General features: G+C 37.6%; 1 protein-coding gene across 1 annotated transcript in view; it reads left to right on the top strand.

Annotated features, from left to right (window-relative positions):
* The window catches only part of LOC139733410 (NXPE family member 3-like), a 54,572-nt gene that overhangs the window by 5,588 nt on the left and 21,635 nt on the right, over positions 1 to 27,349 (top strand). The window contains exon 2 of the mRNA XM_071644235.1: positions 24,021 to 24,281. Within this exon, the coding sequence (XP_071500336.1) occupies positions 24,021 to 24,281 (261 nt within the window). The remainder of the gene's footprint in view (positions 1 to 24,020; positions 24,282 to 27,349) is intronic.

Here is a 27,349-nt window from a genome sequence, read left to right as displayed (position 1 = left end):
TTTACATCTTTTGCAGTCAATTTAGCACGCATGTTTATGCTTTGGTTCTTTCTTAATTTTTTTCTTCAACAAAGTTATTGTTTTGCAAGCGTCATTACATTTCATATTTTCGTACTCATTTCAGAGATTTTGGCAACAGTTTTTTTTTTCTTCAATGTGCTTAATGAGTCTTCCAATCCGAAGATAGTGCATCATGTGGCCACAACTTATCTGGCCGTTGAGTGCTTTATTCCGAGTGTGTCAGCCAGTTCTAGGAAGTCAAGGTTATGATCATCAAATGTTCCTATAATTCTTTTTCTGTCTTCTTGAGAAATACGTCTGTATCTAACTTGTGCTGTCATGACTGTAAAGAAGATGAAGTTAATCTGTAGTATTTTTACATGTAGGCCTAAAATGACATGTATGAAAGAAAAGGGGCGTTACAGAACAACAAACTCGAGTTATATAGGGTCAAAATATGATGCTTTTACTGCTTTACAGTGCGTGGATGAAACAAAAAGTCATATAGAAATACGCGTTCAAATGTTATCACCTTTTCAAAAAAGAAAATAACATGACGTTAATTTGAATGAACATGTTTTGAATTTGACTGCCTATACGCGAAATTGAATGACTGAAATACCCCATTCGGCCAGTGCTGGCGAATTTGAATGACTGAAGAGCACGTGCCAATTTGAATGCCAGTTTTACGAATTCGAAAGGCACAAGTGCAAATTTTATTGATCGAAATGCTAAATTGAACGACCAACTTGAAATTTTGAGTGACAGAATGTGCAGTGACGAGGATTTTCGCTAAATTGAATGAACCTTTTATCAAATGGACTGACAAAAGTGCGAAATTGGCCGGGAAAACCTATATTAAAAAAAAAAAACCTGACCCAGTTTATAGGTTCTATCATGGCACCCTTCTCTCTCGCCCTTCACCATCACCTCCCCCATCAGTGTCCCCCTTTTAATTCCCCCATTTTTGCGTTCCCAATGAGTATACAAAAGTTACATTAAAACTTGGCATTACACGATTGATGTAGTACTCATTCTTCTGAAAACACTGTATGTATCTTTGATTCGACGGTGATGCAAAATTTATACAAGCAGTATATTCCCTCAAAACTTCAACATACACATAAAATTCAATTCTGGTGCATCGTTAATCTTCGCATAATCTTACTGTGCTATTTGAGAGGAACATGATTACAAATATGAACATTAGATTTCTTAAGATCAAGCTAAAAATTCACAGTATTCTTCGGAATGGTAATGATAATTGTACTAAATAAACAGAGGGTGTATTCTAATACAATGCATTTAGCATTCGTACAAAATTGTAATGATTGGGACCCGTTGAAGCGGGGTATACAGGGGACCACATATATTATATCATCCAACATCACAGCAATTTGTGAAAGAGGTTGGGAAGGAATTCAAACAATTTCCATCACTAGCCCCCGAGGTAGCAATACTTCTCCTGCATGCCCAAAGACAGCCAACGAATCTCAGAAGTCCGCTAACGCGATCGCAAGTCCACAGACAAATCTATTAATCAGTAATAAATGACCAGAAACAATTCAGTTCGTTTTCGCTCCCTTGGAGCGGCAAGCGCAGAAGGACTATATGAATAGAGGTTACATAGCCTTGGACCATTGAGCTGCGCAACACAATGTGTATTAATCAACCCCTTCCATTAGTGGCTGCAGTGCAAACATCCGTGCACAATATGGATAAATTAAACTCATTGGCACATCCGGGATTGCACACCAACCTTTTACTAACCGAAAGTAACGTCTTCAGTGTGTGTTGATTGCCACTGCTCCTCCAGATAACCCTGTTATTATGATTACCATTATGATTACCTCAGCCACGTCAGCATTCCCTTTTACCCATTTATACACCTGGGTCAAGAGGTTAAAACGTCTCCTCCAAAAATGGTCGCACCGGACAGAATTTGAATCCTCAGTCCATTATATGTATGTATGTATGTATGTATGTATGTACAATATGTATGTATATATATATATATATATATATATATATATATATATATATATATATATATTGTGACGAACTCGCCTTCTTGTCGTGAATTAAGAGAGTGTATTTGCCTGTTTGTACAAATGTCTCCGCGAGCCGTGTCAGGATGGCCGAGTAGGCGGGGTTCGTTTTGTTGCAGTTTACAACGATCCCTTTTAAATTACTAAAACTACTAGTCTATGTCTACCATGTAATATGTTGGGTCAGAAGCAGTTCACCAACACAAGCGGCATACATACAAGTTCATCATCACTTAATGTATCTCACTCCCAAGCGTCTCTTGTTGAGGATGTTAATTGGTACGCCTATTTTTGTTACCAACATTTGCTACCAAGTTCTACTACCAAGGTTTGCTACCAAGTTCTGCTACCATGTTTTGCTACCAAGTTCTGCTACCATGTTTTGCTACCATGTTTTGCTACCATGTTTTGCTACCAACTCGTGGAAACACATTTCACAACTATGTGGTGGCACAAGGTAATGTGATGACTGGACCTTGGATTGGGCACGGGCATATGCGACAAGTCACATTACCACTATTCCCGAAATCCAATAGCGACGACTGGAACTTGGATTGGGTATGGACTATGCGACAAGTCACATTACCATTATACCCGAAATCCAACGGCGACGACTGGAACTTGGATTGGGTACGGACTATGCGACAAGTCACATTACCACTACCCGAAATCCAATACTGCTGGCTGGTAGATCTCTACTGCTTGTGCCACCACCAAAATACTACTTGCTTTATAAGTCAAACTCAAAGAAGGAGACTAAAGAGTCAATGTTTTATGACCGTATAAACAGTTTACTTGGTGCTTCCAAGCAGCAATGACACAAAAGCGAATGAACTCATGCAAACACTTACTGTACTGTTAGTGCTACGGACTACTTACTGGCGACGCAATCGGACAGCGGCCATTTTATATGCTTCCTCTCCTTAAGAAGAAGGATAGAGGATGCAATTTCGCACGGCCTTGTAGTGCAGAGCGAATCCTCCGGATATCAATCAAATAACTTATTATCATGTCATGGTTAGTAAATTCGACATAATTATTGATTCTTAACATATTTGGGGTTCATTGTTCCATCTAACGGTTTGTACCGACGGCTAAAACAAACATGTAAATACTACGATGGTGCCAACTCATAAATTTCCAACAATATAACTAATTATTTAACATCAATGTTTAAATCATGATAATGAATTATCCCATAACAACGACTATTGAGAGTACCGTATACGGCACTACTGTTGAAATGAATAGGACGCCCTCTTTTACTGTTAAAAATACAATCGATTTTAACAAGTTGTAATTGGAAACAATTAATTACAATCGATTTTAACAAGTTGTAGTTTGGAAGCAATTAATAACAATCGATTCAACCAAATTTTGTTACAATATATATATATATATATATATATATATATATATATATATATAACCAAAGCCTCATCACAAATATCCACTATACATTATATTACTTTGCTCTAAAAGTTTTCGTCGTTGGGCTGTTCATGATACATTAATGCTCTATTCACAGTCCCCTGAGGAAGAACAAAAAATATCAGTTATAGCTATCAACACCAATAGTACCATTGAATTGCTGAATCATCGAAACGTCAAAAAGGTCTGAGTTCTTACCGCGATCTTTCTCGCCAGCGTGATTCTGTTGTTAAATCTACATTTTTTTATCAAGTTACCCGTGCAATTCTCACAATAATCTTTCATCAATAGAAAAGTGTCACACACACACACACACACACACACACACACACACACACACACACTGACTAACTACAGTGTGCTATGATAAGGTCAATCAGTTCGTGTTTGACATGCTTCCTTGATTTCCTTTTCGGTTTTTTTTTCTTCATTACAATAGCCTAGATATTGTATTCGTTCGGGATTTCGTTTTCATTTCAATCACTATCTCGATCACTGTCACATCATCGTCATCATCCCATCATCATTATAATGCCTATCACAGCCACCACCACCACCAATGCCTTCTTTCGTATTCTACTGTTCCCGCCATGTGATCAACAGTGTCACTGTAACGTTGCTGACTGTGTTTTAATAACCATCGTGGTGATTTGGGGTATGAATTTTCTTCATTTTTTTTTGTCTCACTGTATAATGAATATTATATGAACTGCTGATCTAAACTTTTAATACATTTTATTTAAACAGGAGACAAATTGAACAAAAACTCATATCCCATATCTCCACCCCTTTGCTGAACAATCTCTTGCTTTCATCATTGTGATTTACAATCATTCTATAAACTACATACATTACAAAGAAACATTGTCCCAGTGCAGGTGTTTTTCGCCTAACATTTGCAATTAGCTAAACAATTGCATTACTCAAGGTCACACTGATGCAACTAAACAATTCAATGCAAAGATATCATTATTAAGAAAGAGAGTAAGAGAGATAACCCGTGTTGTATCTTGTTATCCACCTGTCAAAGTAGACTTTTGTTTGGTACGTCAGTAAGTATGATTTACATGACATAGAGACGGCACGTGGAAATGAGTAGGTATCAATATCGTGTCATCACTATGCATGTATATATCGCACCACAGTTACAATATCCACTTTAATTACACGCTGATATCCTGCTGAGAAATATGAACTTCCTTGTATTATACGTCCATTAATCTATTCTTGTTCAACAAATCAACTGCCGGTTAAACCATTAGTTGTGGGCTTGTCGAAAAACCACCGCAATGGTTGTGTGTGCTAACATTCCGCTTGAAATGGTCTATTTACGAAATTCTGTTGTGATTATGTAGGTAGTAAATTGTCATGGAAATAACGTGTAAATGAATAACTGTCGTCAAATGTTATATCTTGGACTATTGTAATCATCAATTATCTGAAATATTTCCCAATCCCATGCTTTTATGCCGTATCTGTAGTCATAGCATCTCATGTAAATAACGGAATTTTTCCCTGGAGAAATACATAATTATACAAATTTACACTTGACCTTCAAACCTGTCCTGCTGTTTCCGTAGCTATCACAGGATGAACATGAAGCATGTTGGACATCATTATTTTTAAATTGATTCAAAGTTGACTACAGACTGAAAGTCATATAACCCTTCCAGGGTGAGATGATTTCTATTCCTTCTTCTCTATCATACTCAAGGATTTTTTCCTCAAGTCTCTTGTTGACATGATGAATTATTTCCCACGGTGCTGTATGGTACACGGTCGTTTGGCTTCACTCAACTGTTATTTAAAATACTTTTTTTAAATATCCGTTTGATATGAAACTATGAGGCGTGAATTGTCTTCAAATGTCTCCCTCTACAAATGAAGCATGTCTATTAAGTTACAGATCACTAGTTGCGACCTTCCAAATTTCATTTGTGGAGGGAGACAAATTGAAGAAAATTCACACCTCAACCTTCACTCCACTGATTGATATTCTCTTGCTTTCGATATGGAACTATTAATTTAGAATGATTGCATAACTGGAAACAAGAGGCCAAATTGAAATACAAGCCTGTAGCGATGACGGTCACTCAATAAATTTGACTTACGAAGTAATTAAAGTAAGGGAAGCACACAGAATCAATCACACACACACACACACACACACACACACACACACGCACACACACAAACACGCACACACACACACACACACACACACACACACACACATGCACAAAAACGGTAGGGGGAAACAAAGTCGTAGACAGGACAAAACATCCATGCTGGAAAGAGCACAGTGTCCTACATTGTGTTCACAATGTGTTCACATTTGAGTACGAAAACGCTCGAATTTAACACTGTGCAGATGATTTCAGTGTGTCGTAACTTTTCACTTACAGCTGATGATGATGCTATGATAGTAACGTTGTGGTTCACACTGATTCGCACTGTAAACTGACGGTTTACAATGTGTTCACAATGTTAAAAACGCTCGAATTTAACAGTGTGAAGAGATTACACACTGTGTTCACAATGCGTTTACACTGCGCTTCACATTGTGTTCCACATTGTGTTTCACACTGTGTCGTAAGGGACACTGTGTTCTTTCCAGCAGGAAGGATGCGACATTGAAAATAAAGGGGTTGTTATAAAGAGTAGGAAGGTCTACTGGAGAGGAGGCATGGATCCTCGGCACAGACAACACACTTGCTATGAAAATACTATGCAAAAACAGTTGATAAAGAAGAAAAGTACAATGCAATTCTTTACTTTTCGTTTAAATACAGCAAGGCTCGGTGCATGTACATTAAATATATATGACATATATATATATACATATATACATACATATACATATGTATATGTATATATATATACATATATACATACATATATATATACATACATATACATATGTATATTTATATATATACATATATACATACATATATATACATACATATACTTCACAATATATATATATATATATATACATATATATATATATATATATATATATATATACATATATATATATATAAAACCATCACTAAATGGATTCCCAAAACTTGGCCCCGTATAAGCAAGTATTCTGTGCGAGACTATAGTGCAGAGTATAACTTTGCTATTTGTTAGATCGTCTTGTAGGGTATTTTGAACACTGGCGTTTCTACAAAAGGATACAATCATCACAGAACTTTGGCAATTCACATTTCATGAAATTAACACTCATTTTGCTAATTGACAAAAATACATGTTTTTAACCGTTAGACCTTTATCAGCAAAATACTTTATTCTTCAAGGTTTAAAATGACATGTAAGTCTGAAATCATTTTTATATGTAAAGGAAAAATAATGTTCCGGATTTTGACACTTAAAACAATGAATTCATCTTTATGCTAAGCTTTAATCGGTATCCTAATGTTAATACATATGTTTAATGTTATGTATATATATAGAAAGAGAGAGAGAGAGAAAGAGAGAGGATGGCGAAGTATGGTATTAATACATTTTATTCCAACGGTGCTATTCATTCAAACCAAATTTTCGACCCATACACATCTTCTTCAGGGTCGCCATGAACAAATTGGTTTAAATAAAAAGCACCGTTGGACCAATATGCATTACTACCTTACTTCGTCATCTTTTCTGTGATAGTATACCAACACGTGGACTACAAACATCATTATATATACATAAAATATATAATTGTTGTACATAAATTCGAAAATTGTTAACATAATATCGCCAATGTCGGCAATACTCGCATTTTCTCTTTTTTTATTGATCTCTGACTTTAAATGGGTAGAGTGATGACGCATAACACACACACACACACACACACACACACATATATATATATATATATATATATGATTATATATATATATTATATGTGTGTGTGTATATTACATACATATATATATATATATATATATATATATATATATATATATATATATATATATCATATATGGAAGGAGTTGATTAATATTGTCGAGGACTTCTTTTATATAGACCTAGAGTGTTCGTGCTGTTCCACGGGAGCGGAAACGAACTAATTTGTTTTTGTTTTCCTGTCCCCAGTTGTGGACAAAGTAGGATGCTTGTATGTGTGTGCGATTACCATTAGATATCAACAAGCACATTTAAATAGAAACTCGTAGTAAAATCGAGCGTATGGGCACGTGATAGGTAAAGCTAAAAGGCATTGTTTCTCATTTGCAGATGAAACAAAAACCCTGCTTTGGTGCTTCAAAATAGTTCAAAAATGTGAGTTTAGGATAGAAAAAAGCAATGTTGTTAAACAAACGTTATAACAAAATTGCCGCGAACAAACCGTCTCATGTTTCGGTTTATTAAAAAATAGTTATATCTCCTTATATATTTTAATCTTTTCAGGATGTTATGTGATACAACTGACCGACACACATGTATCAAATGTGATAACTCGAACATCTTTTAAATCACCGCTCCATAAATGGCAAACAATACCTTTAATCGTGCAGAGACGAATTCAGAAACTCCAACAAGTCCAAACCCAAAGCATATCTTAACCCTTTGCATGCCACATCAATCAAACTGTCCATAGATTTGTGTGTGAAATCTGTGCACAATAAGACTCACTGGTACAGAAAGGGTTAATGAGAGAATTTCGATCCTGAATCCCCTAGGAAACGGGAGACTCTTTTCGCGAGAACATGAGGACAATATGGGAACGTAAAGTGCACGTTACGAGCACGAAGCTCCCTGAGGTCCACGCTTATAGAATGATACTCGTTGGTGCTACCTTATCCCTACTGATACAAAGGGATATTTGGTATTAGTAGTCTATTCTAAGTGCACCTATAAGGCTACTACGGTATCAATCGAGTGATTATCACTATACGCACAATTATCACATTCTCATATGATTATTAGTTTTGTGTTAAAACATATAAAATGTGGTTTATTCTTCAACTTTGTGTCGGCATGTCTGCGATTACGTGGGTGCCGACACCCACGTTTGCAAAGTTTCTTTCCTATTATCTGTGCGTGCTGCGTATACGGACCGCGTCCTTTTTTTTCGTGGGTATTCTGATGACAATCTTAGACTTGCAAATTGGTCCCTTCCTAGGTTTCTGTAAGAAGTCATAAGTGTGCACATCCGTCAGTTTCGCGGTTGCTCATAGTACCAGGGAGTATAGGGATCATGCTCACGATGGAAGCATAAACGCAGGATGAACTCATTGAACCTCTGCAGCATCAGTGTTAAGCGTGCAGTTAGCAATCCATTAGAGTGAATTCTACCCAGGCTGGCGCGTGTATCCCACAGTTTGGAGAGTCTCAACTTTTTTTTTTGAATTGTTTTAGCTTTTTTTCGTTTTAGTGCTGATCGAAAAACAGAAAATGATCAAACTGGCCTACGCATCTGCTGTTTTGTTCTTCCTTTTCGTCGTTTTGCTCGCTGTGCTCACATACTACAACGAAATCGCTATTGCATGGAGTAAAGCAGCTGTAAGGCCATTGTCAACATGGGTAAGCAAAATGTTTGTTTGTTTGTTTTTTAAAGATATTATTCAATATTCGTTCTTTTTCTCTTGTAACAAAGCCTGTGGTTAGCTGGCCCTCTATCACAAAGCCAACAATTCTGATTTTGAATTTGCCATTGCTGATTCAGTGCTCCGAGCGTGGAATGCGTAAAATTGAATGCTCAGAATAGGAACTTGAATGACAAAAGTATGAAATTGACCGGGAAAACCTTTATTACCTTGCTCACTCATAAATGTATGTTATAGCAAGTCCTAAAGATTGCACGAATGGATATTGTAATGTGTTTGTGACAAAAGTTCGTACTAGATGTTTGTAAAAACCACTTCATACTGTTTGCAAACATTTTTATATTGTGTAAACATGTGTCTATGAAAGAAGTTATAAAAATCTGCTACAGGGTTGCGATGATAATTTGATTACTAAATCAACTGGTAGCCAAGAACATCTTTGTCCTTGTTTTATTTATCTCTTATTGTTTATCTACACATTTTATGTATCTCAAATTTCAAAGTACACAATATTGAGGGCCACATTTTTATGTGTGATGTTGGTACTGCTGGGAAACTCGTTCTAGATTACATTGCCAGGTTTTTGAACTTCAAACAAAGATGTGCACAAATATCGACATTATACTCTATTCGTGCATCCAACCACTGACAAGAGCTAAGCGTACCCGGATGTGAATATATATATATATATATATATATATATATATATATATATATATATATATATATATATATATAGGCCTATATATATACATAACACGAAGACCCACACAAACACAAACAAAGAGACAAAGTCACATTCCCCCTCGTCAGACATGGCAGTTAATGGGTATCGTATGTTTCTCACAAATTTTGTTTTATTTCGCGGTGACCATTAAAATATACACCCATACAGCGATAGCAATCATCATGCGGTCATCAATCACACATTTTGCACGCCATTAGGTCTTTATATACAAGGTGCACGTGGGTGTTGGCGTGCATTTATGCCTCCTATATTACTCCTTAGCACCAGTGTGCTACATAACAAGGTGGAATTACACTAGAACACTGCCCCACGTATATCCTAAGACAAGATGTTCCACCTGTTGTGTCCCTCCTGACCAACAAACGGGTGTATAGGGGACATTTTTGGCCCCCTCTTGAAGGGTTAAGTGCTATCTGAAGAGTCTGGCCTTGGTAAGGTCGATGTCAACCATCATCACTGTTTACTACACATCAATCAATTATTCGTAATGATACCAACAGGGCCGTAGACAGCGGAGGTGGGGGATCGGGGTATGCATCCCCCAGCTCACAAGGTGGGGGAGGTGTGGGGGGGGGGGGGGGTTCCGGGGAAAATGTTTCTTTGTGAGAGGTAGGTAAACGTGAAGTATAATTATCACTCTTCTTCTTCTTCTTCTTTTTCTCATTGTTATCATTATCATTATTATTTTATTATCATTATTATCATTACTATTATTATCATTATCACTATTATTGTTATCTAAATTGTTATTATCATTTGATATTATTTGAAAATATTTGATATTATTTGAAAATAGTACACAGTAAGTGAGTGCCTTTGTCATTGAATGGGCGGGTCAGCTCTTGCGCTTTATACAACATGGCACAATATTCACATTGAACCGTCGCGTTCGGTTTGCTCTTTATCACTCAATTTTATTTTTCTTACTTTTTGATTGAAAACTTTACCAATATTCCACCAAATGAGTTGCCCACATCATAGAATTTCAATTCTGAAAATGTAAAAACTCCCTCGTGAAAGAGGAGGAACTCCATCCTACACCTTTCTCTCGCTAGTTCTACCGCCGTATATTGATAGTAGTGCGCAGTGAAAAGGCCCTCATAAGAAATATCACGATGTTATAGTCTTTGATCTAATCATTCTTGTCTGAATGGATTCAATAGTTGGTTTTGATTAAAAAAGAATTCTTAACATCTCCCAAAATGTATACTTCAGATGGTTAACTTTTAGTTCTAAATATTCAAAGCTCCGTTGTGTGGGAGGGGGATACCCCCTCCCACCCCATCCACCTTTATGTCCATGTCAAAAAACACCAGTCTTGAAGGAAGCACATGGAGGAGGAAAAAGGTTAAAGATGCCACAATTTAGCCATTAAAACCAAATCGTTGAACAACAAAAGCTCCACACTCCCCTTCGGTCCAGCTCCAATAGACTTTATTCATAGTCAGTATAGTACTGCACTAATGAAGACACACCGTGTTACAGATAACTAAGCCATCATTCGCAATATCCTTCAATATTACATTTTCCTACTTTACGATTGAAAATTTTCCAGCTTTTTCTTCGAAAGTGGGCAGCACATCTTTGATTTTCAGTGCTTAATATTCTGAACCTCCCTAGTGTGTGTGTGTTTGTGTGTGTGTGTGTGTGGGGGGGGGGGGGGGGGACATCCCCCTCCCGAACCTTTTTCCGGCCCATTCCGTCATTTTGCTCCCTACGTCCCTCCTAAAATGTTGGATTAATCTTGCCCCCTATAAACTGGACTGTTTGTGTGTGTGTGTGTGTGTGTGTGTGCGCGCGCGCGCGCCCCTAATTCATTGGAAAATATATAGTGATTGCCTCTTTGGGCCGCAAATCATATCCCCCCAACCAGGTCTGAGGATAATGTCTACGCCACTGAGTAACAGCGAGGAGGGGGGGGGGGGGAGGGGAAGGAGAGGGTATGCATCCCCAGCTCACAAGGTAGGGGATGGCATGTACTATAATCATCCCCCACCCCTCCCGGTTTTGGGGAAAATATATTCTTTTCATTAGTTGCATTCTTTTCTTCTTCTTCTTCTTCTTCCTATTATTATTATTATTATTATTATTATTATTATTATTATCATTATCATTATTGCCATTACTATCATTATTGCCATTATTGTCATTATTGCCATTATTATTATTATTATTATTATTATTATCATTATCATCATCATCATCATTATCATCATTTTTTATTATCATTTTCGTTATTTTGCTGTTAAAATCCTTACCGTCATCTTCGTTATTGTCACCTCGTATTTATTTCATATATACTTATACTTCTGATCCCTAAATACAAGTTTCTTCTGCTTCTAAATAGGACAGTGTGGTTAATATTCATCAAGAGACGTTTAAGACAGGGATGGAGTAGACGCATAAATCTTATTGTTGTTGTTATCATTACTATCTGTATCATTACATGTCTTGTAATCTTGAAACTAACAAATAGTAAGCCAGCACCGCTTTGTCATTGAAGGGAGCGTTCAACTAAACCGTTCGTTTACCATATCACTAAATGTTAATTTCCTTACTATTTTGATCTTTTTGATATCTTGAAACTTTCTCTCAAAATTTCACCAAAAGAATTAATCAGAACGTTGAATTTTGATTCTATCCCACCCCCCCCCCAAGTTACACCTCGATAAGCTATCTACTCAGTGAAAAGACGAAAACGAAAAAAAAAAAAATGATCTAGTCACCCGGCATGCCTGACTGGCGTCAATAGTTGTTTCTCGAGTTTTTCATTTAAAATTTGCCTAAATTATGCTCCAGATCGATACATTTCAGTTCTTATGCAAAAACACCGGGATACACCCTCCTACCCTATTCTTACCATCTCAAAAGACTTGACTATTGGATTACGATATATAGTGAAAAGACGCATGCGCGGAAAATGTAGCCATATAGGCCTATACACATTCCCTGAATATTCAGTTTTCTCACTTGGGATTAAGCATTTTCCATTTATTTCCCTAAAAGTGTGCACAAGATCGTTATAGTTTTAAAAATGCAAAAGCTAAACACACTCCCCTTGGTTTTAGCTGCATAAACTTAGTACAACATGAAAAGTGAAAATAAAGTTTTAGTTTGAATCTGAAAACTTGAAAATACACACGCGGAAAAGAGGTGATTGCAGATACCACAATTTAGCCATTCGTAATGTCTTTGACAATTAATCTTGTCTTCTTTTTGATCAAAAACGTTCCAAATACCCCCCCCCACACACACACACACACACACAAAAATTGTACCAGATCGCTGAGTTTCAGTTCTAAAAATGCAAAGGCTCCCTCGTACAGGAGGATGGTAGCCCCTCCCGTGCTCTCTCCTAAATCTTTCCATTTCCGTAGACCGAATTATGCCGCATGCAGACGCTGAAATCGATGTGACAAATACCACTTTGGTTGTTCACGCTGCCTTGAATGTCCATTCTTCCTATCGTTGATTGATATTACTCCAAACACCCCCCCCCCCAAAAAAAAAGTGCGTACCAAATCGCTAAATTTCAGTTTTAAAAGTGCAAAATCTCCACACCCTCCCCTTTAAAATGAAGAGACACACGAGGATTGCAGATACCACTGAGCTATATGTCCTTGAATATTAGTTTTCCGACTTTTCGATAAAAATTTGTCCTATAAACAATATTCCCTAAAAGTGTGCACCAGATCATTGATATTCAGGGCTAAAACGCAAAATCTTCCGTGTCTTGGAAGGGGATACCTATATCCCGGACTCTCCCCCATCACACCCCCGCTCAAGAGTGGTCTTTTCGCTTCCGAGTAGTTTGAGTGTTCCTTACAAAATATTCAATAATTATGTTCTCCCCCCCCCCCCCCGCCAAAAACTGGACAGCCACTCGCGGGTCTTTTCCTATACACACGTTTACCCGTGTGTGTGTGTGTGTGTGTGTGTGTGTGTGTGTGTGTGTGTGTGTGTGTGTGCGTGAGTGAGTGAGTGTGTGTGTGTGTGTGTGGTTATTTAAACAAATATTGTGGTCGCCTCTTTCACTGTCTTTGGACCGCAAATCATACCCCTAATATCTGATGAGGACCTGTCTACGCCGTAACATATCGCCTATTAAAGGCTGTTGCAATGACAAAAAAAAAAAAAAAAAAAAAAATCGACAGGTCTATACAGTCTTTGTGCATGACAGTCTATATTACTTGTGAAAACATTTTCTGCTCACATCTACTTCCATCCTGCATGTAAATGCAATTCATACCGTGTGCTGTAGCTATCGATTTTTAAAACGGAGTCCTCTTGATATTCTTAAGAAAGCAACAACAAACAAAAGCTGCACACACCCCTTCTTTTCCAGTTCCCATAGACTTAATTAGTATGCAATGAGAACACACCCGTGTGAAAGATAATTGCCGCATTCGCAAAGTCCTTCAATAATTAATTCTTACTACTATTCAATTGAAAATTTTCCACTTTTTCACTAAAAGGGTGCACCAGATCCTTGTGTTTAATCTCCCTAGTGTGTGTGTGTGTGGGGGGGGGGGGGGTACTCCCCTCCCAAACTTCCCGTTCCGTCTTTTCGCTTCCTACCTCAGTTCCCTTCACAAATATTAAATATAATGCTATATTCTTCCGCCTATAAACTGGTCTGCTACATGTGCTACATAGATAGGACATGTGTGTGTGTGTGTGTGTCTGTATGTGTGCGTGTGTGTGTGTGTGTATGTCGTCATTTAAACAAATTAATATTGTGATAGCCTCTTTCATTGTCTTTGGGCCTCAAATCATACCCGCAATATCTGAGGACCTGTCTACGCCGTAACATGTCGCCTATTAAACGCTGTCGCAATTAAAACAAAAACAAAAAATCGATAGGTCTATACAGACTTTGTGCATGACAGTCTATGTTACTCGTGAAACACTTTCCTGCTCAGATCCGCTTTCTTTTATTCCTGCATATAAAATGTAATTCATAAACAATACGTGTGCTGTAGCTATCGATTTTCAAAACCGAGTATTTGGTAACGTAACACACACACACACACACACACACAAAGAACTCTCAAGCTAATAGAAGCTTTTCTGTATGAGTGTTTGACCAAGAAGGTACTCATAGTATCACACACTGCCTCGGTTTGACTCACAATATCCTCCTTGACGCATGCTGACACAGACGAGACTAGACCACAACAGCTGTTCATTTTGTCGTATATATTACAGTTTCTTTCTTCTTCTTCTTTTTTTGTCATAAGATCCCGGTGTCCTAGCTCGATGTCCTTTTATATATAAAAATTGCTGGGATAATTGTGCAATACATTGAAACACAGGAATGTATAAGTACAATATTTTAACCCGGCCTTTACAACACGAATTTAGCACGCTAACTATAACATTTCAGATTCGCGTTCATGATCCTTGCTCATATCGTGTCGCTTTATGTTGTAACATCCTATAATAATAATCATTGCATTATGTATTTCTCTATTTTCATTCATCAAACGGCTTTTTTCTAATTTTTCTTTATGTGTTCGTTGTGCAGTATGTCAGTGTGTGGATATCGTGAGGCCTACCCCATTGCGTTTAATGAGATCGCCATTATTAAAGAGCAGACGTACGGTAGGGCCTGTACTTTTACCTATATACATAGTCTCATGTATTGTAAACTTAACGCATTACGTTTTCGGTAAAGATTATGACGCGCATGATTTTACATGATTCTATAACACACACACACACACACACACACACACACACACACAAGGTATTAGTCTTGAGTCATACGCAGTTTTATACCTTTTCTATACCTTTTTGATAAATCGTGTATTGGATATTTATGTTTGGAAAAACAGTGCAGAGAGAAAAGACAAGATATAGCCGTCAACACTGTCAACCAAATTACACTAAGCCATAAATTTGATGACAGAGGCACTGTGAAGTTTTAGTGACGTCTCAGGGTCCTATACAGAGTTTGACATTAGCGGTGGCGCTGTGGCCGGAGCCACCAGAAAAAGAGGTTGCACTGAAAACTAAACTAGTCTGTCTCTCTGTCTGTCTGCTGGACTAACACAAATGCTAGTCCATAAATGCTAGCCCAGCACGACGGACTATAGTTTTACAACAGAAATACGAGAATATAAAGCTATAGTCTGTCCTGCTGGACTAGCATAACACTATAGTACTAACGAAGAATGATGAGCTGGACTATACGTTTTCACGAGACAAGCATGAAACTAGTACTGTACAGTGTGCCACAAGCAAATCCAAAAAGCTAGTCCAGCAAACTAGTCCGTCTCGACGGACTAGTTTTAAAGGTAGTCAAGCATGTTAGTCCAGCAGGACGGACTAGCCTTTATGCTAGTCCAGCAACAAATTCAAGTTTTCAGAGTGGGCCACTATATATTTGCGAGTGTACAATGTACACATCATTTTTCCCCTTTTATTTGATATGCTTTCTAAATCCAGAACTCTCGCAACCACGGTTGCCACATTGCCGCTAGTATACACGACAACCGTCTTTTCAGCCGTTTTTTTTTCTTGCCGCTCAATTTCAGATAGGCATTTTTCAGGTTCTGGAATTACGCCCTATACGCTGAACATTTTAGATGATGACTGGCGGGGGAGGGAACATACCGAATGTTCCACCCGAAAGGTTTGAAATGCTATTGAGGGAGGTTATAAGTCCCGAGACGAAGTCGAGGGAATATAGCCTCCCGAAAAAGCATTTCAGACCCTGAGAGTGACGCTTGGTACATGTTCCCGACAACAATTTTACCAAGTCACCATCTGTTATGCGTTGGGTTAGTCAAATACGTCAACGTCAACCACCAGCAGCACAACGCACTCGATCGGTCGCTCGTTGATCGCGCAGAGCCAAATGTACTGTGCGCGCGCGGTCCTAGGCTAGGCCACAGTTCTGTGGGCTAGGCCTTCTGTCTTTGTTACGTGAAAATGTTTTCCCATGGGAGAAAATACAAGAATATTAACCCATGGGCGAACATAACGAATGTACCTCCATCACGTGACTGTGTTTAGCAAATCACTAAACGGTATTTGACTAACCCATTTAAACTAATCATTAAGTTCATGAATATGTGTATTGTGACGTCATAGATAAACTATGTTTATGCCTCAATTCAAGATTCAGAATTATAAGTATAGTGAACTTGGTGATGATATGTGTACGTGGTATTTGATATTTACCCTTCCCGCCATTTTCATATGAAAGTAATCTATATTGTCAGCGTTAATATTCTTTATTGTTTTATTAAATTATTCATGTCTTTATGTTTGCTTGTTTGTATAATTCTTAGTCACAGGTATAGTGTCCTTTGAAACAATATTTTTGCACATCTGATAATTTTCAAATAATTATCCTGGTTTATTGTAGGCCTATCATTTTAATGCTTTATCAAATGACTATTTTTGTTATCTTTTAGGGCTACCACATTTCATTGTAGGGCTACAAAAAAAAATATATTTCACGATTTTGGTGGCCCAAGGCTTGATGGCCTTAACAAAAAAGAAAATGTAATGCTCGGGAATTGCCTTGTTGATATTCTTTTCATGCTGTTCATGAACTTTTATGCGTTGCGCGCTTGTAAAGCACCATGATAACGAGATAGACTAGACGTTAGTCTCTGCTCTGTGTATAATTATTCCATCTTATCTTATAATATCTTGCCTTTTGATGATTTATTGTAATTCAATTCAATTCATTTTATTTCCATATTTATTAATACAAACCAATGATACATAACGCTTACATGATTACATGACATTTTAAGGAACTTTGAATCACATAAGTTTCAACAAAACATGGATACAATATTATAGTGATATCAAATTTGGTTTCTAGATAAATAAACAAGTAAGCAATACAATCTCATTTTGTAACTCTTATATGGAAATCAGTGAAAACGTAACAGAAAAATAATATATATATATATATATATATATATATATATATATATATATATATATATTAAAACACTTCAGTGGAGTTTCATATGGAAAATTTTTTTAAAAATCCATCTTCCCAAACGGGAAGAGTTTAGAGATCAAATCGTCGCTGGATGAGAAATGAAACTTCAGCAATTATGGTCTAATACGAGCGTAACGATATAAATAAAAGATGAAAAGAACCTGTAAGACCTTTCCATATTTATTACAAGCTCTATTTCACTTACCTCGTAACTGCATGACTCAGGGTAATTTCTCCCCCACCCCCTTCTGCGAAGCCGGCTGGAGGAGGTAAACCAAAAGCCCTTCCATTATTTCCGCCCGTGCCATTGCGTCATCAGGTAATTCTTAGCAGAGGCTTCTAGAGCTTAGTAGGTCGGTGGTGTCGTAGAGTAAGCTGCAGCAATGTACGCTTATGAGATCGACTGCAGTTCACTGTACAGTAAACCAATCGTTGCAAAATATTTAGTCTTATTGTCTAAAGATTAGAATTTTAAAGGAATAGCAATGCACGATCAAGCGCTAGAATTCGTGTGTGTGGTGTGTGTGCGCATGTGTGTTTGTGAGCATGTATGTGTGTCAACAAAATGTTGTATTTATTAGGGGCCGTGGAACTAGGGGGCTGCAACCCCCATACTTTAAGCTCGTAACAAACAACAGCAAAAGCAAAAAAACCAACAACATGCAAAATACATGAAGAAGAAGTCACAGCACCTATTACATCTCATACATCATAGTTTCAATTTTCAGATTTTCCGCCCTTAGTTTCTTCCCGTCTAAGTGGGGTTGGGGGGGGGGGGGTACCACTGACCCGTACCATGCACCCTCTGGTCCCCCCCCCCCCCCCCCCCCCCCCCACACACACACACTTAAAGAACGTTCCTCAGTCCACTCTCTTCGGCCCTCTCTTCCAACAGCCCTGGTTTATGGCTGTGAGGCATGTCCTTACAAAGTCGGAAACGCTTGTGCTTGAATATGAAACATTTTCCTTAAAAAAATGTGTAGGCCTAGGATAATATACAAAAAATTATATGTGTGTGTTTCACATGACACAACGACGAAACAGCGTCGTAAACGTGACGTAATATCACTGTAGCATTTTAGTGAACTGTGGTGAACTGTATGTGCAGATACCTGTGACATATGACAGGAAGGATGAAACAATATTTACGTTTTTTTTTTCTTGCGTTCACATGATCTACCTCATGTTATACATTTAAAGTGATGCGTCAGTGTCCAAGCTCACTGAAATAGATTGAATAGAATAATCTGAACGACGAAAGTTTCATCAGAATTACTATAAGAATACGTTGAGTGTTGAATTTTGAAGTTTTACCAACATTTTAGAAACATTTTACTGGTCCAAATTAAATCGGCTGAGAGAGTGTGAGGAAATTATTTTATCCCTCCGCCAAATTTCCATTGGCTCGCATATAAATCTTTTCTCTAAATGGAGTGGATTGAATAAAAGATAGTAACTATCATCCGCGTTGAATTATTATGGAGTTGAAAACATTTGAAATAATGAGTTATACTTCTCACAGAGAGTCAGGGTAGCTGTATCACGGACATAAACTTATATTTTTACAAATATGCGTCATATTACTGCCAGAGTTATTTAGCCATGTATAGGCCATATCTTGACCTAATTCACATACAATACACATCATTTTTTTTTTTGGTGAAAACATAATGACACAGACATTGAAACGAATGCCTATTTGTATGTACGTCTTTAAATCTAATTCATATAAAGTCGAATAGACTGCCGGAAATTGTAGCATTGAAAAATGTCGAAGTTCGACAAACTACTGGCCACATCCTGCTGTTATCATTTTAACATTCAGTGGCGGATCCAGGGAGGAGCGCACCGGGCGCCCCCCCCCCCCCTTATTTTTTTTGTTGAAACAAAAAGAAAAATAGGAGAGGGGTGCGTTATGTAATTTTGTAAAGGCGCCCCTCTTTACCGAATTCCTGGATCCGCCCCTGACATTGGAATATCGTGAATTGGTAGGATTTCTGCGTGGGTGTTTATCAGAACGTTTGGAGTAGGTATAAAGGCTGGCTTCCATCTATCAATTTTCAGCTTTCATTGCTTAGCCTTTGAATGACTTGTTCATGTTAAACAATGTTCCGGTTGGTTGTTGTGTTGTTAGTTTGATTTGTCAAGTTGTGTCATTTGCTCGGTTCGTTCCTCCCCCCGGCCATGTCCGATCAACGGTCTTCAGTACATACATAGGGCAGTAGCAGCCGCGTGTTCGGGTTCGACCCGATTGAGGAGGTTCGGTGAGAGAGGCTGGTGGCGGCCAGTCCTTGTATTATTTTGCAGTAAACCTTCAGCAGACTATCAACGCCTATAGCATTATGTTCGCGGCATCCCTATGCAACATATCGCATCAATCGAGTGACTATTCCATTTCCATCTCCCTCTGGTCATCGTGCCACGGGATCTGTACTGACGATATTCAGAGAAAGATACCAACTTGGTGATCGACAGCATGGCATCTACAAAATTATTGCTTTTGTTTAATTTGCCTTTCCTCGTCTGTATTTGGTATATTGCTCTATACTCTTTCCCTTTTTGCGGGACTCCTATCTGGAACATAAGGAGCGCCCCACCTGCTCCCGCTCCACGATTGGCGCCGCAGCTGAACGCAACGGGCGGCGGGGTTGGAGGAACTAGCGAGCACGATGTCCTGGTTTGTCCAATATTCTTTATATTTTTTTTCAGTCTTTGAAGTTGATTGTTTTTCATTGGCGTCAGAACCAAACTGTAGTGTAACACGATATCATTTTGCAACGCATTCAAATCGATTTAATTCTTCTCTTGTGTAACGATTCATGTATTTTGGATTGTTTATTATTTTCGACATTAAAAATTCAATGCTACATCTACTTTTTTTTCAGTTAAGATAATATAAGCAGTACAGCGTGGGGTCAAATGTAAAATGATGTGCTTGTCTGTGTAGATTCACAGTGCATTACACAGGAAAAAAAAAGACATGAGTTTTTACCAAGGACTCCAATTTGAAAGTCAAGAAACCCAGCCTCTACACCACAGATTAATGATCAGAATTACATAATCACGCAGTGTATAGGGCCTACATCGGTATACGTGCCAAGTTTCACTCGAGTATCGTCATATCAATTAAGAGAAACGTGTTTCAAAGACGGGTGATGTATTGGCAAGATACCCGGATATTTTATTGTAAACTGAATTTATGGGTATAGGATCAGAACCTATTGTACATAAGAGTACATCCAAGGGGTCAAATTTTACCTTGGCGGTCCTGAGTAGGCCTAAAATTCCGTTTATAGCATACCAATAGATTCAAGAGCCAATTCATGTTCATACATAGCCGACATGACAGTGTAGAACAATTCAACATATAGGCAGGCTTGATAGTTAGTATTGTAGATGAAGATTTTGTTGATCTGGAAAGGATAACGAAAATGAGAGTTCAAGGACTCGATCCCGGCAGGACGCTAAATTTAAGTTTTATAACATTTCTTTTATTCACTGAGTGTTGCTGCCGATTTCTAAATAGTCCAGCGGCATATAGCGCGGATAGTATATTAGACCTATTGCTCATATTCATTTGAAAGCACTAAACATTTGCCACATGTGAAAATTGATATGCTAGTACTCTGTTGCAGATTTGAATAATGAGCCCTTTAGATGTCTTCTCCCGTTGCCATGATAACGCTTATAAAAACATGCATTTCCAATTAGATCAAACTGAATAGGAAAAGTAACTATACAATTGTTAAAATGGAATCAATCTTTCAAGTGCATAAACAGTGCATGGTAGTTATTTGTTTATGTCTTCTTTTGCCATGGTAACAAACTATTTTTGAAAAATACATGTATTTCCAAATAAGTAATGATAAAACGTAATGTGAGTTGTTGAATCTATAGGACCTTTATTTAGAATTACTCATTCAATTGAAATTAAAATCCCAAGCGTTCTCTGACAACTTCCTCCAATGCCATGCTGACGAATTATTTTGAAGAAAAGGATATATATTTCTCATAAAATTATGTGAATTGTAACAAAAGTGACCAAATTCATGGATCTAGAGCTAGTAATCGATCTTTGGATTATCAAGTGCAATTAAAATCATAGTTTTTCAAGGAAATGAATTACATTTATAGATTGACATTATTTCGAACACCTCCAACATGCCTTATATACGAATTTATTTTTATTGGAACATCGGTATCTGGCAGATGCGCAAAGTGGGTACTTACAGCCTTTCATCACTGGTCCGTTCCCTTTAAAGACTTCCATTTCATGATATTTGAATATAACTGCCATGGCGGTTCAGCTTACCATATGCCAACGTTTTAGCTCATCTTATAACCGATGTTCTTTGTTAAGGAAAGTAGGTTGGGAATTAGTAAACGAATGTACATGTATATATGAGCTACTCCGCAATAATGTACGTGTTTATATGCTGTGTTTATACATGCATGGTTTGTTTGATAATATTTATGTTTCTGTTGCCTGAATAGCGATGATGCTCAGAGATATATACTGAAAAAAAAAAACCCACATAACTTTAAAGAGACAATCAAGAGAAGGGAAGTTTATGTTTATCTGATTAGCTATGAAAAAACACAAGTCAAGTTAATATCTGTATAGCATGGCTCTAAGTAACAGTAGACATCGCTAAAAGAATTCATCGAGTTTGTAAATTCCGTTAGCAACATTCGCATGTCTGTGCAGATGTCCCATTATTAGCAGATCATGAAAATTGTTTCAATGCTGCCTAAGCAATCATGGCAGTTATGAAGAGCATGCAGATATTAAATTCAACAAGTCAGACTGCAAGTGGTTCGTAGACCACCAATGAGTATCCTACTGTCTAAAAAAAAGAAGAGTGAAAATGTTCACTCTTGAAGGAGCGGATAACGGAACAGAGTGAGTTTCGAGTGAAATTGGAGTGAATTGTGAGTGAAAATGTTCATTTTCACTCAATTTGGAGTGACTTTAGGGATCACTCCTGTGGTACAATGGTTATTTATCATATAATCCGTATAAATGCGCTGCTTGCCAACACATCTACCTGACAGCAAAAATTGGTAGTTGCAATATCAGTATAGAAAGAGTAGTCAATATATTCGATGCAAAATAACATATGGATGCTTCCCTATTAGTGTTAGTGACGAATCATACTGGTCATCTGGTCTGCGCAAGTTCTTTCTTTGTTTGAATTCTATAAATTGTTATCCAAAGCTTATGCATTATGTCGCTCTGAAAACAAATGAAGTGCCCCAACGGACTAGGAAAGAGAAAGGTCATTCGTACCACTGCGCCCATGAGCTAACTCCGAACTATAGCTTTTACATTGTGGATGAAACTGAAATTAAATTGTTGGTTTTGTTCTTTTCACAGACGTAAGAAAAGACATAAGTCTGAGCAAAATGAGCATGTCATTCCCTCACAACTTATCATAGTTTGTACATAAAATTTTGAAATTTCTAGTTTTTCATTCAAACGCAATTATGCCCGATGCTCAAATCCTCGTATATCTAACTGATCACTATTCTGAAGTTATCCAACCGGGATTACCACTATCATTTCAAGCACACGCTTACGATATGTGGTCTGAAGCATTTTTCACCTTATAAACATTCCCTTTTATCTGGCGTCGATTATAATCGTTGATAATAGATTTGTAAGCTATGTTTGCACTGTATATTCTCTCGTCCGTAATGTTGAAAAATATTATTGATGATGTTATATTGTATTGAAAATGCTTTCAAAAAGAAGATATTATTCATGATGTTATTTTGAATCGAAATGATGAAAAATGCAGAAATAAAACCAAACCAACAAACAATAACATCATGTTTCAGACTTCAATGACATAAACATTGAATTTTCATCATTTTTGTACACGATCAATGGAAAATTGTTAGGGTTGTCAGCTCACTCATTATTTTGCATATATCCACTGTACAAGAACTGTTTAGCAGGAATTAGCAAAACTTCTAAATGTCATAACTTCCTTATTTTTCATCCGATTTCAATCAAATTTTTACCGTTGAACTCGTAAAATTTTACTCTTTTTTGTTAGACTAACTTTTGTAATTGGACTGGATTTCCTCTTTTATAGTCTTCATCATCTGACAGACTTTTAGGATTCAGGAGTCTATTAATAAATATTTGTAGCACATTTTGTTTGACTTTTCTTGGAAATATTTCATAAATTGCACATGCTTATCCTCGGACGGTTTATTTCATGATTTTTTTTTTTTCGTTTTCTCTTGAAATTCTCCACTAATTATTACAGATTGGTAATACATCATCAACCCCTGATGATCAGCGTGGAATTACAAACTACGAAAAGTCCTTCTTCACGATTACAGACCCGAAAAAGCAGTATCGACTATGTGATCGTATCGAGGTTATAATAGAAGCTAGAGACGACAAGGACAGGCGGAAGTTGAGAGGGGGTGACTACTTCCGGGTGAAGATATATAACAGGGCCCTCAAAGCCGGGGCGTCGGCAGATGGGATAGACGTACAGTATATCGGAGATGGGCGATACAGGGTGAGTTTTCTACATTCATTTCCATATTGCACATACACTTCTACATTTCATATACGTCGTAGACCTGCAACATAAGGATCAACTGCATGCTGCATGTCAGAGTTGCATATAACATGTATAACAGGTACTGAAAGATAGACCTGTATTAATTACAGAATCAAATCCAAGAAACAGCGCCCATTATTTCATAGGACTTCGCTTTATTTAATTTCAAAACCACTCACTTTCAAATAATACAAGTGACAAAACCAAAATGTGAAACAATCGAAAAGTGAAAGTACAGTGTATATTTGCAATGGTCATGAAAGGCACATGGCTATAAAGAGATTTAAGTGAGAGAAAAACGAAAATTTGAAATGTGCCTACTATTCGGTAGATTTCGAGCTGTTGATGTTGGCGGAACCTACCGCAGTCTGAGGGCTGGCACGTCAAAATTTATAATAGAAAGCAAGTCATTGTTCAGTATTCCAAATATTTCTGGTCTCCGTATCAGCTAGCATGTTAAAAATAGGCCTACATCGTGTAAATCATAATATCATCATAGTATGTATAGCCATTCGGCAATATTGACATTGAGCAACACCACACATAAGGGACGCGGATTTTTCTTAAAGGACAAGTCCTCCTTCATGAATATGTGGATTGAATGAATGCACCAATATTAGTATAGGACGCATCAGTGAGATTTTGAAGAAAATTGGACAATCCGTTCAAAGGTTATGAACCTTTGAAGTTTCTGCTTCTGCTGGATGAGAAGCTACAGCTTGTGATGTCACAATGTCCAATGAATACGATATAATGAAAGTATAAAGAAAATTCGAAATGCGTTTTGACAAGTTTATAAAGGTGGACTTGTCCTTTAAAGAGTTTAGATATGGGGGGAGGGTTAAAGGAACAGGAGGTGTATGGTTAGTCTTTGTTCTTCATGATTATGTGCTTGTAAATATTTGTAAATAAACTGTATTATAATGTAAATAACACGAAAAAATCTTCAACTTATTCAAGGAGGCAGATTTAACCAGAAGAAGAGGAAGGAGGAGGAGGAGGAGGAGGAGGCATACGGTCCCCGCCTTAGGGCTCTTATATAGTGGGTCCAGTGGGGCCACACTATTGGAAGGATCTTAGGCTGCGTTTATCTAAAATTTTTCTGAGGCAGAATCATGATCCTAACCGCGTTTGAGGCATTTTAAGGGGGTAGATATACGCAACCGTGTTTTCAGACGCGTTTGAGAAACGCCGTTTTGAAACGCCTTTCAAAGGGCGTTTTGAAACACGTTTGAGACCACGATCGCCATTCTGTGAGTAGATAAACGCAAAGCCGTTTTGAAATACGTTTATATCTCAAGGTCAAATTCCAGCTGTTTCCGGCAGTACTCTGTACCCATTATTTGTGTGTGACTGATGAGGCATGTTTGGTGGTATGCAGTTGACCTATACCTCCCGGGTCAAACGGCGCAAAGCAGCTGCGCAGCGACACCACTCGAATCGCGATTGTATGATGGTTAGATAAACGCGGCACCCTGAGAATCGCGTTTCAAACCACGTTTGCAAACACCGTTCCAAACGCGTTTTGAAACGTGATTCTCTCTCTCAAGTTAGATAAACGAAACCCGTGTAGTGATTTTGTAAGACTAGTTGGCACCCCGCTTAGGTTTATGATACTACCTTTACTTACTTTCAACCTCAGTTTTGTTCGTGATACGTAATTTGCATAATTACCCTTTATGAACAACCTCTAAGAAACCCTCTCTCCAAAAACAAACAAACAAACAAACAAACATATAAACAACCCAACCAACCAACAAACAATCAAACAAAAATCCCAACAAAACTTCACATATTAATAGATGTAATTATGTAATATTATATGTGATAAATGTAATATTCGCGTGTATCTACCTATAAGAGTGGTTGAATCATCAGTATTCGCCTTGGGAACATATCGGCACTATATGAAGTGTGAGGTGATGCAGACTGTTAATCTACCAACTCTGTCTGCTTGGTGGAACGTAGAATACAGTGGCGGATCCAGGGAGGACCGCAACCGGCGCACGCCCCCTTTTTATTTTTTGTTGAAACAAAAGAAATAAAAAGAAAAAAAGTAAACGCGCCCCCTCTTTACGGAATTCCTGGATCCGCCCCTGGAATAATGCCACTGTTCAGAACTATTCACTTTTCACCCAAAGGTTAATTTGGAGGTATCCCGCTTTTTCGATTGCCATGTTTTAAGGCAGTCTGTCGTGCTCTTTGTGTATAGCCAAAATAGTCCAGTCAAAATATGAAATGACCCACAACTAATTGCAACAGAAACGATTCCACTTGCATTTGACCCGGAAGAGCTATCAAAATAACATATTAAAAGTTCCCTAAAATTCGAGTGGTGGATCAGTGTCTAATTTGCATAAATTCAAAATGGCCGCCATACAACCTATTTATGCCTATATCTGGGGATATATAACCCACAGAAAGTAAATTCCGGTGTCTAATCCTATGTTTTTTAGGTCAAGGAATACAATTATGTTATGTATAGCAACTTTCAAACATCCTTTTATATAGTTTTTGCATATATTTGCATATAATTACATGCAAAATGGCCGCCATATTGCCTGCGCAAGCCCGTATCGTCGTATATCATTAATGTAGTACACTCAGGAATAAGTCGCTATATATCTGGACATAAAACCCGCAGAAAATAGATTCTGGTGTCTAAACCTATAGCTGTTTTTCAGGTCAGGGAATACAATTATGATATAAGCAGTAACTTTCAAACTTCCCTTTATACAGTTTTTGCATATATTTGCATTCAATTAAATGCAAAATGACCGCCGTAGTGCCACTACAGGCTTATATTTCTATCTGTAAAAGGTACCTAGTGATGGTGTCTGTGGTCATAATTTTACTGCTGAGAATCACTGATGTAGAATACGTTCCACTCAGGAATAGTTACCTATATTTCACTAAAAATTTGCATATATTTATACATAAATCTATTCAAATTACTACCGTGAATATGATTTCAGATATACGAATACAAGCTGCAGAACGTTAATTGTACTGTAATGTCTCAT

The sequence above is a fragment of the Diadema antillarum genome, unplaced genomic scaffold (assembly GCF_040938485.1).
Source record: "Diadema antillarum isolate AM-2024a unplaced genomic scaffold, OU_Dant_1.0 seq00000474_RagTag, whole genome shotgun sequence".
NCBI classification, from domain to species: Eukaryota; Metazoa; Echinodermata; class Echinoidea; order Diadematoida; family Diadematidae; genus Diadema; species Diadema antillarum.
Note: the sequence above shows the minus strand (reverse complement) of the source record. Positions and strands in the feature narration are given on the sequence as shown.